This window comes from Centruroides vittatus, unplaced genomic scaffold (assembly GCF_030686945.1).
Source record: "Centruroides vittatus isolate TY-2023 unplaced genomic scaffold, ASM3068694v2 contig_355, whole genome shotgun sequence".
NCBI lineage: Eukaryota > Metazoa > Arthropoda > Arachnida > Scorpiones > Buthidae > Centruroides > Centruroides vittatus.
In genome coordinates, this window is record NW_027122178.1 from 505,268 (window position 1) to 527,284 (window position 22,017).

At 36.1% G+C, this 22,017-nt stretch overlaps 1 protein-coding gene across 1 annotated transcript in view; it reads left to right on the forward strand.

Moving 5' to 3' along the window:
• LOC136974738 (uncharacterized) overlaps positions 1–22,017 on the forward strand; it is a 108,353-nt gene that overhangs the window by 1,159 nt on the left and 85,177 nt on the right. The window contains exons 4-6 of the mRNA XM_067269684.1: positions 8,516–8,700; positions 11,750–11,933; positions 16,132–16,292. Coding sequence (XP_067125785.1) covers positions 8,516–8,700; positions 11,750–11,933; positions 16,132–16,292 — 530 coding nt within the window. The remainder of the gene's footprint in view (positions 1–8,515; positions 8,701–11,749; positions 11,934–16,131; positions 16,293–22,017) is intronic.

Sequence of the window (22,017 nt, forward strand, 5' to 3'; positions counted from 1 at the left end):
CCCATTGTGGGCCTGGCCGAACCCATAATGGGCTTGCTATAAGAGGCCCTCTTAGTGCCCACTGGGCGGAAAGAGTTACAAAAAAAAAAAAAAAAAAGTGTGTTTAAGGTTTCCAAAATATTTATGTTTAAAAAATTAAATTAAGGTGTATTCGATGGTAAAACATTTTTGAGATTAAATTTATAGTAAAGTTTTCTAAAATTATTTCATATTTCAATACATTTTGGTTGTAAAAATTTATTTAAGTAATGTTAACAAATAATAAATATATTTACGCGCGATATTCATTGTAATCATTACAATGGATATGCAGGTAATCACATTAATAAAAGTTTTTATGAAACGTGATAAAATTCTTGCGTCGTAACACAAATTTAGAGTTTATTTATATAAATTTTAATCACTTACAATTTATTTAACAGTTTATTTTTGTTTAAATAACAAAGACTGCATTGAATAAATTAACTTAAAAACAAAAATACTTTAACAAAACGGCCAAATGGCCGACACGGTTAAAGCACCAGACCCGGAATCAAATCCGATCGAGCAACTTCCTAGGAGTTTTCTCCGGGTGGTTTTATTTTAACTCTTTCCGCCCTGTGGGCACTAAGAGGACCTGTTTTAGCAAACCCATTATGGGTTCGGCCAGGCCCATAATGAGATCGCCGGGTGGTGAGAGACGGGCCTGACATATCCTGACAGACCACTTCCCCAAGGTAGGGAACCGGCCTTGACGTGGTGGGAAGGGCCTAGCGGCAGGTTTAGAGGATCCGAAGGTCCCGCCTTGGTCTCGGCCGTTGATGGAGTCTTTAGACTCGGGCCTAAGGATCCAGAAGTGTCAGAGTATCATGGGCCTTGGGTCTGTGTACCAGGCATTAATGAAGCTTGTCCGTGTGCTGTGTCCCTATCCGCGGCCTCCGTCAGGATTTCTAGTAACTCCCTAAACTGGTACCTATCCCCGTTCGGACAGACGGCAATCAGAGCTGCAATTCTGCATAGTGACATGCAGACTCACATCAAAACAGAAAAGAGACTGGTGCGGTCGAGGCACGGCGGTTATTCTGTTCGGTTTCGGCAATAAGAGGCCAAGACGGTCCCTCAGCAAGCCCGGGGCCGGAAGATGATCGCTGTAGCCGTTACTAACAGGATTCCCAGGGAGGTCTTCTCTTCAGACGAGATAAGTGAAGTGTAGTCGTTTGGACTTATCTGACGCAAGTTGGTAGTCCTGCCAATGGAAGTGTAGGCGCTCGTTGGCCTGTGGTGAGGTGGCACTCGGTAGGGGCGCTGCTGAAACGTGGTAGCGGTTCTCTGCTTCGGCGGAACGGTCCCGAGACCACCTACTCGCGATGGTTAAAGCATCTGCATGTAGCGAGATGGATACTGTACCTTGAGCTGGCGAGTGAAATCTCTGACTAGCCACAGAGAACGCCGAAACTTCTAGATTTAATTCCCGCGTCGGTACAGAGACTGGAGGCCATGGATCTGACAATCCTGACCCTCCTGAATTTGAGACAAACAAACAGAACTCCCGCATCCACTCCAATGGCATGGGGCCGATGTATCGAACACAAAAGGCGGCCGAATACAGTCGATCCTGCCTTAGCCCTGGTAACGCAGACCACGTAAAGATCCTTCTGTCTGGTTAAGGGGAATCAGTTTTCCAGGAAAAAGACTGGGCTTCGCACACCCAGTGCTGGCCTGGGAGCTACGGCCTGCATGCCGAAGCCAGTGGGGCGAGGAGTCGTACTCCCATTGCCGAAGCCTTGCTGGTGGCCAGGGAGATAGTGCCTGTAGTGAATTACAGGATCCTGCTAACGGATATCTACCCTGACAGACAATCGGCAGAGCCGCTCTACGGCATAGGGCTAACTTCCACTATGTCTTGAGGAATGAGCGGTGCATAAATATTTGACGATGCGTTGGATAATGGTCCTGGAAACGGAAAGGTTTCCTAGTAGGGATGATGGAATGGCCCAAGCCAAGCAACCAGCCGGGTGGGATGACTTTGGGTAGGCGGCCATTTAAATGGGTAGCTGTCCCGGCAACGGACCAAACCACTTGTGCGGAGGCTCTTAAACGCATACTCTGATTCCCGAACGGATTTTGGACAACCGTGAAAGGTTAGGATAGCCTCAACCCAATTTTTCTCTCTTTATATTTAACGGTGACAAACATTAGCAAAAGCGAATGCTTTGATAGTGCGTTGTGTGTGACCAATGCACAAAAAGTTGCCGAAGACTCAAAGGCCACCAACAAACCAGAGAGAGAGGAGGCGGGAGATGCGGTCAGGGTTTCTAACAACTCCCTAAACTGGAACCTATCCCTGTTCGGATAGACGGCAATCAGAGCTGTAATTCTGCATAGTGGCATGCAGACTCACATCAAAACAGAAAAGAGACTGGTGCGGTCACCAAACCGCTGGAGAGGTCGGTCTGCGGAAACACAAGTCCGCCAATGACCCGCCCAGGAGTCTGGGGATAAGTGGCCAGACGCTAACGCTCTCACTATTTTGATTCTTCTCAGGGAGGGTAGCTTCGGACTCTGACCCTGAACGAGAGGATGTCTTTAACACTGCCTCCTCTAGTGAGAACAGTGACTGGAAGGTCGCTCCAGCCACCAGCCGTGAAAGGCGGCGGAAAAAGCGGCAAGAGGCGGCTACAGCCAAAGTGGCGAAACCCAGAGGCGATAAGCCTAAGGGGAATCCACCAAGGCTGTAGTGGCCGTGGCAGAGAGAAAACCCCCTGCTAAAAACAAGGGTGAAACACGGTCGAGGATTCGTGGGCCGCGCTTGATGGCGTGCATGATGAGCTGACAAAGCTCCTCGCCAAGACTGGCAGTCGGTGTCAGAAAGCCACCTACGCGGTGATCTACAACCTCTTCAATAAGGTTACCGCGATCCTTAACGCCCAGGAGGTCAAGATAGCCCCTCTCTGGGCCGAAAACAAAACATTGTGTGGGGTAGTAAGCAGCCAACAACCGCCCAAACATCAAGCGGAAAGCAGTAGGACGACTGCAGCGAGTCGCGTGTCCTACGCGACGGTTGCCGCCTGGCCGGCCCGATATATCCAAGAACGGCCGCAACCGCCAAACGGGTGCAGTCCACGGAGCATAAGCTCCTGATGTACCCAAAGTACAATAAGATGAGCAGTGACCAGACCCGTACACTGCTAAAAACGAACATTAATCCGGCCAAGTTGGGGGTCGGGATTGAGAATGTTTGTCGCATCCGTTAACAATGGCATCTTGATAGAGGTCTCGAAAGGTCAAGATATCAAGAAAAGGAGTTGACGGAGGGTCCACCGGCGTTAAGAGAGGCGGTCAACTGCCGACTGCCCCAGAAGCGCGGGCCATGGATCATTCTTTTCGATGTCAGCCCAGACATCAAACGCGAAAGTCTTGTGGAGACCATCTGCGTTCAAAATAGCATCGAGCTGCAGCCTCGTTTCCCATTAAAGAGAAAGGGATGCCTCATCAAATGGGTTCTAGAGGTCTCTCCGATGGTCGACCACGCTCTCCTGCAGAAGGAGAAACTTCATGTGGGGTGGACTCGCAACCGGGTGAGGGAACAGCTAGCTATCACCCGGTGCTACAAGTGCTACGGATTCAATCACGTAGCAAAGATCTATACGGCTGCGGCTCAAGCATGTAGCAAATGCGCAAATGACCACTCATATAAGGAGTGCAAGGCGACGGAGCCCAAATGCATTAACTGAACAAGGGCAAATAAAAAGTTAGGCCTACTGCTGGGTACCGGCCACTCCACCATAATTGCCAGCTACCCGTGCTATGCGCGGGAACTCGAAAGAGTTCGGGCAAGGACTGACTACAGTCAGTAAATTAAAGGGAACTTGGCTTTCGTTCGATTCTCCTTACACACACAATCAGAGGGACGAAAGACATGGCTGCAGAATACTGCAGTTTAATGCTGAAAAGTGCCGTGCTGCAACTGCCCAACTCAGGGTAGAAGTGGCCGAGGGGAAATTGACATCATCCTGCACCAAGAGCCGTACTTAGTACAAGGAAAGGTTAGTGGCTTCAATGGAGCATATTTTCCCAAGGAGGTGACGACTGTCGTGTCGCAGTCGTATTTTTAAGCCTTATAATATTAAATTAATAATTAGATTTTATTTAATAAGATAAAAATTCAGAGTAGAATTCAAGTTATTCAAGCCACGCAAGGAAGGATCCAAGTTCGAATCCGATTCGGATTCTTGTAATATTTTCGTGAATAGTTTGATTCAGGATGTCATTCTTTATTTCTCCCCAGAGATGTACGGTACTTATGTTCACAATAATGTTTCTAAATAAACAAGCTTACAGCTTGGGAGTCTTGCGTTAACAAATCATTCAGTCCACAGTCTGCGTTGACGGGAATGTGTTAATGTACAGTACCACGTGGTACGAATTCGTTCAATTGGTCTCACTGATAGAGGTGTATCACTTGTCATCTGAATACGTTCGTGTACAGTTCGATCTAGAATAAGAAATTATAATAATTGAAAGTTCGATCTCTCTCCAATTTATCTTTTATATATTATTTTCTCACAAAAAAATGGCAGTTGATCTTATGAAAATTATCTGGCCTCTGTTAGAAAATAATTATAGTTCTAGCTTTTGTAAGATTATGCTCTTATTATTAATCCCTAATCAATAAGAAGAAAAATTACTGGTTACATTTCTGGCAAATTTCATATAACAAATATTTTGCAAAATATAAATGCTGTTTGTGTAAGCACTGTTAAGTGATTTCTAATATTTGTCCATAAAATGATCATGGTATTGGAAAGGAAGTAATGATACATACAAAAAAGAAACTCTGAATTGATGAATATAAAAGAAACAATTGAATAAAGAGAAAACCATTAAAAAAGAGATATCAAAGTTGGATATGGCTGATGAAAAAGAAAAATTGAGGAATCAATTGAAAAAGTGGAAAATACTTAAAGGAGTTAATAAATGAGAGATGAGAATTGAAAAAGCATAGAAAAATGCTTTATTAAGGAAGCTGAAATGTTAACTTATTTCTTCTAAAATGAAAATTTTCAAAACTCAGACATTTTTAGGTTAATGGGAGAATTGTTCGTCATGATCTTCTTCAGAATTCTAGAAGCTTTTTAGGTTAAATACTCTCTGGAGGAGTCCCTGATCTTTATTTTTGTAATTGGTTTTCTGAGGATGTTTATGTAATGAGAAAGACTTACAAGCTTTGGTGTTTGAATTTTTTGTAATGAGCAAAGAGGATCAAAAGTACTTGAGACTCATTGGACTGTTATTTAGTTTACATTGGATCTCCAATAATACAGAATTTAGCTATTTATAGAGCTAAATAGCAGAATTTAGCTATTTATAAAACTTAAATCAACCTGTGGAGGTTGATCTTAGTTTTAAATCAGACGTAATTGAGAATTTGAAAATTTTCATTCTAGACAAAAACAGTTTAGGTTGAGTAATTTATAAGATAACAGCCCAAGCCATTATAATTAATACAATTAATACAAAGTGTTCTGCAGCTTGAGAATAGTGCAGGATAATTTTTAGCCGTGATAGTCTGTTGTTATCTTTCAAATTTGTTGCATGTAATCTTTGAGATATTTGTATAATTGTAGATCTTGAGCTGAATCTGCCAAGTTGAGGATTTTGAAGATGATGGTATTTTATGTTGTTGAGGAAGTTTATGTTTTGTTCTGAGTAGACTAGCTTCAGGTGCAGAAGATACGAAATTTGTGATGGTTACTTTCAGAATTACGGAGAATTGGTTACTGATGAAAAGATGCTTAATTTTCTGCAACCCAACAACCATCTTTTCATCAGTCTTATGTTTAAGCTAAGGGAATTATTCATACAACTACTCTAAAAAGTGTCTTCATTTCTGTCAATTATTCAAAAGTAATTGGGAATGATTGACAGAAATGAAGACACTTTTTAGAGTAGTTGTATGAATAATTCCCTTAGCTTAAACATAAGACTGATGAAAAGATGGTTGTTGGGTTGCAGAAAATTAAGAGTGGAGATATACCTGTGATGAATTGAAGACTTTGTAGTACTTGTCTTATTTGTGCTGGTATTGACTGGTGATTATGTAGTTTGAGTAATTTAAATTTATTATTTACTTCAAAAACTACTTTTTACACAATGAAAAGATTTTTAGAATCTTCAAATTCTTTCATGTTTCTAGTAGCTGCAAAGATAACCCTTGTTTTATTTATGTTCATCTTAGCATAGGGCATATTTAGTTAGTAATAATATGGCATCTTTTCTTAATCTTTATCCTTCTAGTTGATTCTTGATATTGACATATTGTGATAACCAACAGCAAATGACAAGCGAGAATTAACAAACACACTTTGTTAATTTACAAACTATACTTTTATTCGCTACAATATCGGGTTCTTTGTACACTGGATCCCAACGTGTAGGCGATAAAATTACAAAATCCGGAATACATAAAACAATACTATTAATATTACAAATATCCTTATATCTATACTTAACCTACTTACAAACTAGAAGAAGGAAAGAAGAGAGAATTTAAGTACAGAATAAGAGTAGGGTGGAAATACCCAGGTTTCTGCTCTGGGTGCTCCGTGATACTGGGCAGGGTTACTGATGTCTCCGATCATCCATTCCTATCAACGAGGCTTTCCTAGGCTCTTTCTTTAATCTAATTTAGTAACTTTCTATTGTTCACTTTATCGATAATTCACTGCCGAATCAGTCCAACAAAATTGGCAGATCTGTGAGAAGTTCCTTGCCTACTTTAACAGACTAGATGACTTCTCTGTCTCGACCTCACTTGTCAAACCTCGATTCCTATCTTTCGTCGTTCTGCTTCAGAGCCCGTTCTCCTCAAACTTTCTCGTCGAGAGCCGAGATCCCTTCTCTTCGTTCTTTCTTCTCCTTTCTTTTATTACTTTGTTTTTAACAATGCTGTTTTTCATGTCGGAGGCATCACTCCCCACCAGGTAGTAAAGCAATTAGATAGTAAAGTAATTAAAAAGGAAGTCTTTTTAGTCAACAGGGAAGGGAAACAAAAGAAATCTTAAGCCTAACTTAAATTTATAGAATTATTAATTACAAAAATATGCATTAACATGGCCAATGGCCATAATATAATCAAAAACACTTGAAATTTATTTTGTATACTAGTACTTTCTATATATTAACAGGACTTATAAGTCCTGTTAATATATAGAAAGTATACAAAATATACATAGATAGTATACAAAATAAATTTTAAATAGAGTTAAAAAGGACACAAAGGCATAATAATTAAAAACACTTGAAGTTTCTAAATATTTTTCTCCAAAAAAAGCATTGGCCACATTCAGCAGACTCAACAGTTGTAACTGAGCAAATCGGTAGCTGTTACGTAGCAACCTGAATCTGCTGAACGATGAGTGATATATGCATTGGAACAAAAAGCCTCATTGGTCTGTTTCAGGTAGCAATAGGTAGCATAAATGAAAGATGCTACCAAATGTGATATCAAAACACCAAACATGTTCCGAAACAGCACTACTGTAGAGGGCGTTCAGCAGAAAAATACTCAACGGCTTTGAGTATTTTTCTGCTGAGTCTGCTGAATGCAGCCATTTTGAATTGGATCTATGATTGAGAAACTTCCTTAACAAATGTGTTAAGCTTATTCTTAAATGATGTATAAATAATTGTCATTAAAGAATCGATTGGAAAATTTTAATAATCTTTATGAATTTGATAAAGATTTATCAACATCAGCTTCCAATTTTCACAATTTTTATACCTATCTTTGATGTTCAGCTTTTCTAAATAAGGTTAATTAATCATTCTGGATAAGTCTTACCAGAATGATTAATTAACCTTATTTAGAAAAGCTGAACATCAAAGATAGGTATAAAAATTGTGAAAATTGGAAGCTGATGTTGATAAATCTTTATCAAATTCATAAAGATTATTAAAATTTTCCAATCGATTTTTTAATGACAATTATTTATACATCATTTAAGAATAAGCTTAACACATTTGAACAGAATCTGAATCTTGAACCAAAGTTTTGCTTTCTTTAACAATGCATTTTTTTTTATTATATATTTTTAGGTTAATACCAACATACAACCTTCCTCTACCTTTCATGTCTTGGGCTTTGAGTTAGACAATAGTACCAATAGTACAGTTAGAGCCAGTTTACAATTCAATGACAGTGTGATGCTGTAACAGTAGAGTTTACAGAGTTTTACTATGTTTGCTGCCCTTCACTCCTCTAGATGTTGAATTGTATATAGATGCACACTTCTGGTCTAGCAACACAACTCCAAAGTTGAACAATGTTTATCTTTAATGTTTGATGCCAATGCCATGTTTTGCTGAGTTAGCCACTGACCAAAGTTTGACTATAAACTGGACAATGTTCTTCTCAACTCCATGCAATAGCTAGCGACTTTGAAACTCTATACTACTATTGGATTATAAACCAGCCTTTAAAGATTTATTATAGTTTAGACTACTAATAATAATAATTTTGTTTTTAATATTTTAGGGATGCCAGTGGATATTGAAGTAACTGTCAAATCAAACAGTTCATTTGAATTAATATTGTCTTTTGGAGATGGAACACCAATAATAAGCTCTAATTCATCAAGGTTATTCTTTAGTAAATTTTATAAAATTCCTGGAACCTATTTTGTTGAAGCATTTGCTAGAAGTGAAGTTGGAAATGATCAGGTTTGTACAGTGTTAATTATTGTTAAGTTTATGATATTTTTATTGGGTTGCAATTTGAAAAAATTGTAGACCTATAAATTTCCACTGTCCATTCCTTCATCTGTTTGTCTATCTATCCTTCCTTAATTTTGAGAATGGACTTAGATACATGAAAGTCAAGACCAGATATAGAAAGCTTAGGGGCAGGGCCCAATTAATTATTTACAAATTTCTAGTAGAGACCAGAAGTCACATGATTTCAGTTCAAAAATTTTCTCCAGAAAGGAGTTACATAGATGACTGGCATGATTCTGTTGTTGTTCATAGATTAAATTTAAATTATCACTTTTATAAAATAAACTGAATGACAAATAAATTTTATATTATATTAACTATGAATATTATAAAATATATAAACATAAATAATTGCTTAAGAATTGTATAGATTGATACAAGAAAATTCTTACAAAATACTAATTTATAAAAATTTAAAACAGTAGCTAAAAGTATGTGCATAGTTTGGTACAATTATACCTCTGAATGAGACAGTTGGAACTTTATCAGAGCTATAGACCATACTCATAGGATCAAGTCAAATGGACCATACCTCTAAATGTGACCCTTTGTGTGATACAGTCCCCAAAATCAGCCTACTTCCAGGACACAAGTGATCCAGAAGTTGTGTCACTCCACTAAGAATATTATGTTTAACTATTTAGCACACATGACTATGCCAGCTTTGAGTAGCCCATGTGACTGTGAAGTACTTGATGATATATAATTTGAGGGTATGAGGACTCACCCCCATGTTGGTGATGAGGTGCTTGCTATTGCTTGCACCAAAGCACACGACTACATGCTTCATGTTGGTCATCATAAGCTATTGCTTTTGACTGATGCATAGCATGGAGAATAGGCACTAGTACTGGTTCATAATAAAAACTGGTCTTTGGAGGCAAATATATTGCAAAGGGTAATATTTACAGGTATGGTTGCATTGACTTTTTGCTCATAAAGGGAAATCCATAATTCTGGGATGGAAAATCCCTCTTTCAGAGTTTACATCTTACTAATAGTTTTAGGTATAAGCATTTTCTTAAGGGTCTTATGCTTTTAGGGGTCTCATATACTAGACTGACCATAAAATTTACAATCCAATCAGAAACATACTGTATTTCAGAATCAGTGAAAATGAGGTCTAAACTGTTTGAACTTGTTTTTTAAATTAATCTTTTAAATTTATTTATTTATTGATCTATAAATTGATGATATCATATTGGCATTTTAATAAAATTGCTCTATTCAAAGATTGATTCTAAATGAAATATCAAAAACAAGTGAAACTGGAGACAGTCCCTGGAAATCAAGAGGTCTGGTCACCCTACATGCATACACAAATACTCAGTCTTGGTCTAGTTCTTGTTCCCTGTTACTAGCTGATGAAATACTTGATTTTGTATAGTACAAACTATCATAAAAGTTTTGATAAAAACTTTATTATGTAAACTGATATAAATGTAAATATAAAAAAGTCTTTACAATTCCATGTTTGCTTATCCTATTAAAAAATTTATATTGTCTTTACATGGAAATTTAGGTCCAGTAGAACCTAGTAGTTAATTGGTCCAATAAACTTTATTAGATCTGTAAGATTTATTCTCTCAATCCAAAATTGAGTTAACATTAATTCGACGTGTACTACAAGAATTTCTCAGTTTTCGCAACAATTAATTTCTCCCGATACACATAATTACATACAATTAATATATCTACCATACACAATTAATTACATGGATGAGTCCTTCTAGAAACTTTGTTCCTACTGCTCGTTCACTCTCGATCTCGATCGCTGATAACCTTCCCTTTTCCTTGACTTCTTCGTTTGTCCAGCTCGGTCCCCGATGGAAAGAAAAACCCTTTCTCCGTCAGTCTTTCCGCCTTTTATATTCTCCTGTTTTCCCCACTGGATTCATTGCCCCCTCTGGGTCTAACAGACGATGGAACATTTGGGAATGCATCAAACAAAGGGCATTGTGCCAGGATAGGGAGAAACATGACGAGCGATCATCACAGATCAATATTATATTTAGATATAATATTGAAATTAAATGGAAATTTAGATTTTAGTATAAAACCAATATATTTATTGGATAGCAAAAGCATTGAGTTTAAGTTATTATTCCAACATCAACCATCTAATTAATTATTATTGTTTTTAATAATGAACTTGAGTAAAACAGATTTTTAATTGTGAAAACTTCTGAACAGCAACTCCATGAAGAAAACCTGCCAGAGTGGTGTTGGTGAATTGCAAAACCCTGGACTGGAGCTTAAGGAGGTAGTTATCAGGGGCAATGGAGTGTGTGTGTCATAAATATAATCCTGAATTTGCAATATGTAAAACTATACATAAGAACGATGTCTTTAGATTTGTCAGCTTTCAAGGTGATGATGTAGTTAGAATTTATTTATTTCTTGGATTCTTGATGGTGGGATTGCATCCAACAATAAAGATGATTTTTTATCTGTAAAATTTTTAATGTAATTCATCCATATCTTCAGTAAGGTGTTCTATTTCCAGGATGATGGGTTCTGGTAAGAACTTAGGGGGAGGAGTGAAGGACAGGCCATACTTGGTGGTTAGTTGTATATAGTACGGGGAAACTATATCGTTCCAACACATGACAAGCTTCTTTGGTACATTTCTGCATACTGAGCAACTAGGAACTTTTTTTGGTGCTGTTTATGGTGGCACGATTCCACGGAATCAAGTGTTGATATAGGCAAGCAATAGCAGGTCACATTGGTGGTTGTCGTTTTCTAGTTCTATGAGCGATTTGAGTATGACATATCTACACCTACACCTCTTGGCTAGTCAGATAGTTTTTCAAAGGCAAAGGAAACATATGTAGTGGATGAGAGAAGCACACTCAGATGGAAGACATGTTAATATTGGAAGGTGGAAAGATGCCTAATGATCAGCATTGTAGTTGGAAGTTCATTTTTGCTGTGGTATGAAAGGCAAAGGACCAATTTACAATATTATTGATTATTTTACTTTATTTTCTAGTTTTCAGTCAAGAGAGAAAAGATACAGATTGATGAATGCACAATTGATGTAGAACTAAAATGCACAGAAATCATTATTAAAAATGGAACAGCAGATTGTAAATATAAAATATGGAGAGGCTCTTCATTATCTTTAATTTTCAAGGCAGATAATTATGAAGATAGAAGTTTTCCTGCTGTCTCAGGTAAAAAAAGTTTTATGACTGATTTATTAAATAAAAGTATTGTTTAATTTGTACAATTTTTTCAGTTTATCAACATTTGTTTTGCATCTTAATAAAAATCTTTAAGAACATGGGAACATAAAATATCAAAGCCAAACAATTGTCAGACTAAATCAGGCTTTATTACCATTAATAATTAAATACTGAGTAATTTGGCACTACAGGCAGACATTAGATGACATCTCTTATTAAATTTAATAAGTAAAATTAAATGAATATGTATTTAATAATAGTGGTAATATAGTCCAATTTAATCTGGCAATTGTTGGGCTTTAATATAACTTATAGAAGATATTTATATATGTATTGTACATAAAATATTAAATTCTTAAACTTAAAAATCTATTTTACATAGTATTAGAACTCTCTTATATCAAATATCACTTCCACAAATAACTTTTAAGTAACCAGTTAGGAGAAATTACAGTGAATTAATTTGGAGTCTTCTGAAAGTACAAGCTAGTCATAAAGTAACTTGACCAACTAGCAACAATCTTGGAAGTGCAGTAAGTGAGGAATCCATTGAAACTTTTGCAGGATAAGTATAGGGTGGCATATGCTCATAAAACACAAAAATAGGAGTAGAAAATGTAACCATATATCGAAAATTTTCAATACTAACACTGAAAATTTACAATGTTGTGAGAATTCTGTGTAATGGAAAACACCATAAGGCATTGTAATGGTGTGTGTAGAACAAAAAAAAACAACATAGATATTAATATTTGAAAAATAGGAAGTGAGAAAGCCAATACCTGTTACAGAAGACTCGTAGAGGTTTGCAGATGAGGCAACAGCATTGTAGCTGAAGTTTACTGTGATGTCAGCTGTGGGATATAAAATCATCTATCAAGTGAAATTCAAAATGCACATTTGCCTATTTTCTGCATTGGTTATGCATTTCATAGAAAAGTCCCATTCCACTGTTTCTTCTTTTCCGTGAAATACATAACCAAAGTAGAAAATGGGAAAATGCATGCTTTGTTTGAATTTCTCACTCACTTTCCATTGTTCAAACACCAATATCTCTGTTGTTTTTCATTCTACAGACATCATTCTAATGCCTTATGGATTATGTTATTTTCCCATCTATCAAAATAGAGGCAGCTATTGCTTTAACCATATATCTAATTTGCCAAAAAAATAAACATTAATAAAAACTTTTATATGAAACTTATGGATTTCCTAGATTTAATATTGACAAACTCGTATTTCATTTGGGATAATACATTCTACAAACGAGAAGTGGGAGTACCAATGGACTCACCAGTATTTAGCAATATTGCAGAAATAGTGGTAACTTGAGTAGAAGAGCTGACAGTTAAAGAATATGGCAGCATTATAAAACTTATTTGCAGATATGTAGATGACATCTTCATAATATAGAATGATGATAAAAAAAAAGAACAAAACTTTATAAGGGAAATGAATAACAACTCTGTAGGAATACAACTTAATTTGGATCAAATTAGCAAAGAAGGAGTTAACTTCCTTGATCTATACATTTTCAAGTTGGGAAATAACTATGCTATGAAAGTATATAAAAAACCTTCTAATTACAACTCATACATACAATGGAGATCAAATGATATAATAGCCCATAAACTAGGAACTTTCAGAACTTTAATAAAAAGAGCTATAACACATTCTTCTTTGATGATACACTGAGACAAGAGTTCAAATGTATTATGCAAACAGCAGTTACACATGGTTTTCCTAGTAAGGTTATTAAAAGTCTCATCAAAGCAGCAGTAGAAAAGAATGATTTTTGTCCCAATAAAGAATATAATAAAGAAAATAAGAAAAAAGATCAAGCTACTAATAAGAAGATGTGTAATTACAGGAGTAAAGATGGTCGATTTAATTAATACTTATGCTAAAAGGAATAATATTTCTTTAGCTATTAGATAGCTCCCTTCTATTATGCAACTACTTCCTACAATTAAGGAAGAGATAAAACAAATGTATAAGGCAAGAGTATTTATGGTCAACCTTAAAAAAATGAACGATAGCTTCTACTATATAGGATCAATATACAGAACCCCATGGCAATGGGATTTCTGTCATTTAATTCAAAAAATGTCATTCTGTCAATGACATTTTTTGTCATTTAATACAGATTCATAAATGCCTAAAAGAGCATTATGAATCTGTATTAAATGACAAAAAATGTGCTACAGCATTAACAAAATGGGCACTTGCTAATGAAGTACAAGTTTGTTGGTAAAGCTTATTATAATAAAAAGCTGGGCAGACATATGTACATTAAAAATTATAGAATAATGTTATAAATTTTTTTTTCTACACAAAATAATGTAATTAATGCAAATGACTCCATGATTTTAGATTGTAGATGGGTTGACATTTTAAACTCTCAAAATTACAACTCTTTTGTGCAAAAAGTGATATTGAGATTTAACTAGAAAAGTAATTAGAGATAAAATGAGGGAAAGTTATTCAAGGTCAAAAGAAGGGGTAGTAAGCAGCTTACATCTTTGTGTTATACCATTATTTCAATTTTTCGGTGTACTATTTAATTAATTTGCTTAACTATTATTTATGTTATAGGACTTTTTAGATTTTTAAGTTTTAAATTTATTTATTTATTTACTTTTTGTAATTTATTTAATCTAATGTTGAAATGTAAAGACATTCTAAAAATGTATTTATTCCATTGCAATTTAAAAGAGTTTCTGCCAAGAATGTTCATATAAAAGGACGAAAATATTTCTGATTAAAAACAATTTGTTTGGTTCCTGAAAATAGCATTTATTCATTGTTTATTTCTCTAATACAATACCAAGTATGTATGTATTCTCTGTTGATGTCTTATGTTGTTTTCCATCATACGAAATCTCGTGACATTGTAAATTTCAAGTATTTGTATTGGAAATTTTCAATATATGGCTACATTAACTATAACTGTGTTACATGTTTACACCTATTTTCATGTTTCACAAGCACATCACCCTATACTTGTCATGCAAAAGTTTCAATGGATTCATTGCTTTTGATACTCCCAAGATCACCACTAGTTAGTTGAGTTACTTTATGACCACCCTGTGCTTGAGATAATACTTTATGTAAGTTAATGAGTTTTTAAGTTTATAAGTTTTAGAGATTTTGGTTAATTAATAAATAAAAATCTATTCTTAAGATTTTATTGTTCTGATATTGTATTCATTTGTGGTTGTTCATACTGAGAGATAGTAATGCCCGCAAACAAATGTTACTAAGAGGGATACATAAAACAGATGTACAAACAAAATGTCCTTTATTTCTCTCCAAACCAGTTCTTTTAGTACAGATCCCAACTTTACAGATATTAATATTACTAATTAATAAAAGTATGGTCTATTGTCCTCTCATAAGCATATAGGTAATGTGCACATATACATACAATATCAACCCGACCGACTTACAACTAAGCTTATATCTATCTTAAACCTAAGAAAAAAGAAAAGGAAGAAACAGAGACTTAGGGAAGTATGTCAGAGAAAGGTAGAAAATACCCAGGTCTTCTTAAGTTGGTAGGTACCAATGTGGAAGGTGTCTCTTCAATATTATGCTTTTAGATGCCTCCCTCCTTCGAAAACAAACAAAATGGTGCCTCGTAGATCTCCAGTCATACTCACTGTCCTTACGATCCTCTCTTTCTGTTCTTTTCGACCTCTACGGTTTTCCTTGGCTTCACAGTCCCCTTTGTCCCTTTTTCAAGTTTGGAGCACTCTCTTGTCCTGCTGTCCACTCTGAGATCTTGACCAAGAATGACTCTTCCATTGGCAGTTTTGCCTCAGGTCCTTGATTTCCTTTTGTTTCCCTCAAAAATTCAGAGAATAAATAATCCCCCTATACTTTTGTTCTACCAAGAGTTCTGAGAAGGGGTAATCCCTCCTTGAAGCAATGAGATTTAAGACAGAAGCTTCTAGAAGGAAGTTATGACAAAAGGGAAGAATCGAATATAAAGAAAAAATATAACTAAAATACATAGAACAATATGGCCAACGGCTACACATTAATAGAAAATGAAATGAAATTTTAAAATATTTAGTATAGTGATTGATCTCAAAATTTCCTATTTCATAATTTATTAGTAATAGAACCGTTCAATAATTATAATTGTATCATTTTAAAATATATAAATTTTTTTTATTTCAAGGGCCACATATATTTGCATATGGAATTCCAATTCCACAAGAAATGACATTAGACATGAAGAAAGATTACACTGAAGCTTATATTCATTATGCTAAATTTCCCATAGGAAGGATAATAGGATTAGAGCTCTTTGCTCTAAAATCTGGTGATATAGATATTCTGGTGACCATTTTTTTTATTCTATCTGTTAATTAAATAAGTTAAAATTTCCACAGTGATGAGGATTATATTCTGGAACATAATCTTCATCACTGCCTCAAATAATTTATTGATACATTCCCACATAATGTAAATAAGCCATCTAAGTTGTATGAGTGCTGTATAAGAGGGGCTATAATGTTACATTAGCCCAAAATGGAATGTTGCTGTGAGAAAAATCAACCTATAATAGGATTAAAGTGATTTTGAAGATATCAATGTAAATAAGCCATTATTAATAACTGCTTTTTTCCTTTACATTAATATTATTTAACATACTTGTTTTTACATAAACAAAGCAGTTGTAAACCATAAATTAGGGCCTATCATACACCAGCAATCAAATATTTATAACATTTATTGTATTTTGGTTATCATAAAAACTCTGTAATTTAAAAATTACAATTATTATGAAAATTAACTAAAATGCATTTTGGAATTCATGTTCCCTCTCTAATTAGAATGTTGTTACATATAAAACCAACCAATTTTTAAAAAACAGCTACACATTGGTGAAGTAAACTTAATCCATTTTAGATTATATTTGTTTTATTTATGTAAAAACGAATATGTTAAATAATGTAGATAAATTGTCAATCTGGCAATCATTTGGCTTTAATATATAACTATTGAACTTGCAGATGTTTATAATGTAAATAAGTATAAAAAATGTGACATGTCTATGAGAGTCAGTCTTGTATCCTAATTTACCATTACCAAATAAGGATTGTAACAAAAGACAGAGCTATGCTGTGCTATGTTGCAGAGAGGCAGCCACATCAGGCGGCACCATAAGGGGGCGGCATAAAAAACATTTAAGAGGCAGCATTTCGAAGACTTGCATCATACTGAGAAAATCTAACACACGATCCTGACAATAGAAATCTGTAAAATTCAAAAGATAATAACTTTTTTATTTGTAATGTAATCAGAAAGATTTTACTTTTATTTAAAAGTAAATAAAATAATATTGTTTTTAAATTACATTTAAGACTTAAATAATTTTAACATTTAAGTTTTGCTTCATCCTTTTTGAATACTCTTGATAAGATTTTGACAGTATTTCTTTCAGTCATTGTGACTGCTTTTTTCCACTTCAATCTCTTTTGCTGTTTGTTCTTTTATTTTTTCACAATAGATCAAAATCTTTCTATTGGTTGGCATAGTGGTATGTTTGGTGGAGTCATGTCTATAAGTACAAAATTGACTCCATGCTGTTCCAGCCAACTTACTGTGGATTTTGCATATCTCTGCACACAATGCTAGAACTAATTTAAAATCGTAGGCACAAAAATCCTTACACACGCTGTTTCTAGCAAACAAATTAATGAGCACAAACGTTTTCGGCCGTTTTGAAAGGCCTTCTTCAGGTGCACTGAGGACGGTTGGAAAGTCGGATAGCAAATGTTTACGTGACGTCATTGTTTATGAGGGGTTTCCTCTTACAAGTGACGTCATAGCAGAGAAGGTTTAAACGAAATTGACCTTGGAAAATATTTTAAGATTAGCCAAGCTGCGTGAACTATTGTCGAAGATATGCGAATTGTGAAAGGCGGAAAAAAGGAAAAGAAAAGGAAATAGAAAGAAAAAGGAAAAAAGAAACCTGATAAATTTAGAAAATGCACGAGAGAACGAAACGGACAAGGATAGGGTGGACTGGCCTATTTAATTAAGGGGGTTATCGAGGAGTGACCGCCAGGCAGGGGAGAGCAAATCTGCATCCCTGCTGTTAATGCAGTTTCCTTTGAGGGACTCAGTAAAGATTTCTATAGCTTCGATTGTTCTAAGTTTGCTAGAGTCAAGAATAGGAACGGTAATTCTAGCATCTTTCCATTCGGCCGTTATACTGGGTTCGCTTGCGAACTGGGCTAGGGTGGAATTAAATTTTTTTGTTGCGCGCGTCGTACCTATGCTCAGCTATCCTTTTGGTAAGCGATCTGTTGGTTGAGCCTATGTAGGTTAATTTATTGCTTGGCTTAACTCTATTGTCCACCAGCGGAACAGAGTAAACCCCTGGAATCCTGGCTTTGCTGCATTTATCCTTGTTATTTGTTAGAAGCTTATAAATCGTAGGGCTGCGCTTGTACGTAAGACCAACTTTGGCTTTTTTGGATAAGATTTTATACGCTTGGCTCAACCTAGGGTCGAAATCAACAACAAATTGCTTACTTCACAGGTTACGAGGACTGGAACTAACAGCTTTGTTAACAATGAGATCATGCATTCTCTGGGCCAGCACATCTATAAATTTACTGTTGTAACCGTGGGCTACGGCGATGCGTTTGATGTGCTGGATTTCACGAAGCGCGTCATCAGTGTTAGAGCAATGGGTATAGGCCCTACGGATCAGGGCCCTGTAGACAGAAATTTTATAGGTAAAGGGGTCGTTCGAGGTTGAGGGGATGAAGAAAGGTTGACGATTAGGCTTATGGAATACACTAGTGGTTATACAACCGCGGTCTAGGAAGATACTGAGGTCAAGGAAATGGGCCAACCTATCTTCTTGCTGATCAAGCTTTAACTTAAGCCCAAACGGATTGTTATTAACAGTCTGCAGCAGCTTACCAACGTCCGGTTCGGATCTCCAAATAATAAGAATATCATCAACATACTGCGTGTAGAGTACAATGTCTGCATTGAAGGTTTGTAGGACTTCGCTATCTAATTTTCTAACCACTAACTCACAGAGGTCTCCAGACAGGGGGCTACCCATTGGGACCCCTCTTCTTTGAAGGTAGATTCGCTGGTTGAAGGTGAAAAAGGTTCTTTAGATGGAATACAGCGCTCAGCAGAAGAATTAAAGAGGTTGACGACAGAGACAAGGTTTTCTGGACAAGCGTAGATAAGAGTAAGAAATGGTTACAGGCTAACGATATCACCCTTACTAGGGTGGATAAAAGCAGAAACGTCGTTCTTATGAAGAAGCATACGTACGTTCAGCTCCTCGAGGAATATATCAGGTCTACGGAATGCCAAAATATTGCGGAAAGTTTCTTAGACAAGCTCCAGAATAGGGTTGTTAGATTTACCTGTTCACCTCTAGCTAAACACCTACGCCTAGGAAATGCAACGATGCGGTCTCCCGACCTGGTATGCTACAACTCCTTTTTCACCTTCAACCAGCGAATCTACCTTCAAAGAAGAGGGGTCCCTATGGGTAGCCCCCTGTCTGGAGACCTCTGTGAGTTAGTGGTTAGAAAATTAGATAGCGAAGTCCTACAAACCTTCAATGCAGACATTGTACTCTACACGCAGTATGTTGATGATATTCTTATTATTTGGAGATCCGAACCGGACGTTGGTAAGCTGCTGCAGACTGTTAATAACAATCCGTTTGGGCTTAAGTTAAAGCTTGATCAGCAAGAAGATAGGTTGGCCCATTTCCTTGACCTCAGTATCTTCCTAGACCGCGGTTGTATAACCACTAGTGTATTCCATAAGCCTAATCGTCAACCTTTCTTCATCCCCTCAACCTCGAACGACCCCTTTACCTATAAAATTTCTGTCTACAGGGCCCTGATCCGTAGGGCCTATACCCATTGCTCTAACACTGATGACGCGCTTCGTGAAATCCAGCACATCAAACGCATCGCCGTAGCCCACGGTTACAACAGTAAATTTATAGATGTGCTGGCCCAGAGAATGCATGATCTCATTGTTAACAAAGCTGTTAGTTCCAGTCCTCGTAACCTGTGAAGTAAGCAATTTGTTGTTGATTTCGACCCTAGGTTGAGCCAAGCGTATAAAATCTTATCCAAAAAAGCCAAAGTTGGTCTTACGTACAAGCGCAGCCCTACGATTTATAAGCTTCTAACAAATAACAAGGATAAATGCAGCAAAGCCAGGATTCCAGGGGTTTACTCTGTTCCGCTGGTGGACAATAGAGTTAAGCCAAGCAATAAATTAACCTACATAGGCTCAACCAACAGATCGCTTACCAAAAGGATAGCTGAGCATAGGTACGACGCGCGCAACAAAAAAATTTAATTCCACCCTAGCCCAGTTCGCAAGCGAACCCAGTATAACGGCCGAATGGAAAGATGCTAGAATTACCGTTCCTATTCTTGACTCTAGCAAACTTAGAACAATCGAAGCTATAGAAATCTTTACTGAGTCCCTCAAAGGAAACTGCATTAACAGCAGGGATGCAGATTTGCTCTCCCCTGCCTGGCGGTCACTCCTCGATAACCCCCTTAATTAAATAGGCCGGTCCACCCTATCCTTGTCCGTTTCGTTCTCTCGTGCATTTTCTAAATTTATCAGGTTTCTTTTTTCCTTTTTCTTTCTATTTCCTTTTCTTTTCCTTTTTTCCGCCTTTCACAATTCGCATATCTTCGACAATAGTTCACGCAGCTTGGCTAATCTTAAAATATTTTCCAAGGTCAATTTCGTTTAAACCTTCTCTGCTATGACGTCACTTGTAAGAGGAAACCCCTCATAAACAATGACGTCACGTAAACATTTGCTATCCGACTTTCCAACCGTCCTCAGTGCACCTGAAGAAGGCCTTTCAAAACGGCCGAAAACGTTTGTGCTCATTAATTTGTTTGCTAGAAACAGCGTGTGTAAGGATTTTTGTGCCTACGATTTTGCATAGTGTATTGTTGCCAAATCTGGCCAAAACAAAGCATGGCCACCATGATTTCTTAAAAAAGAAGATGACTTTTTTAAACATTTATTAATATAAATTTCAGCAGTAATATTTCCTTTTGTCACAAATAATGAACTTTTCAATCCAAACTGGCAAATTGCTTGCCATATCAGATATTTTGAGCCAAACTTTTCAACACTGATTCATGTTTGAGATTTTGGAATAACTTCTTCAAGCATTGAAAAATGGACAATGTCTTATGATACACTCCATCCATCATACTTTGGGAAATTTGTAGCTCTTTTGCTATGAAATGTCTTTGTTTTTCTGGATTTTCTAGCCATTTCTCAATAATTGCTTTTTGATGGTCTATTTCATTCATTGTTTAAAGCAATAGCACATTTACTTTAATAAAACTGATAACATCATTCTTATTCTAATTATTTGAAATTGTTTCTATAGAAACAAACAGAATTATAAGTAATATACAAAAAATTAACATGTTTTGAATTTTACAGATTTCTATTATTACAGTCCTTAAGTAAAAGACAAACACAAAAGTAAAAAAATTATGCACTTACAATAGACAATCAACAAATAATTTCAATCAATAGCTACAATAAAAAATCTTCAATAAAATAAAATGAGAAGATGGTGTGCTAACATGCTGGCCTCTCATAGTGCTTTTGGCAAATATTTGGTAAAGTATTTTAATTTTGCACATTTTAAAAATGTAAATTAAGAAATCACTGTATACATGTGTTAAGAATTAATACAGATAACAAGAAAGAAAACTGTCAGACTGTATTATATGAAGTGAAACTTTTATTCTAACATTAAATAAACAGCCATTTACAAAGTGAAATCTGAATACATAAATGAATGTTCAAAAACAACAGATTAAAAGTGGATCATGATCAGTCATACAACTACTTGTCAGTATGATGGTGCAAGATCAAACATACTGAGTCATGAATGTATCTATGTGCAGTGTAAGAAAAACAGAATTTCTTTTACAGGATTTTTATGAGTTTTTCTTACATTGCATCCTTCCTTGCACATAATATATGCAAGTGCATTGGCTGCATATTTTTCCCA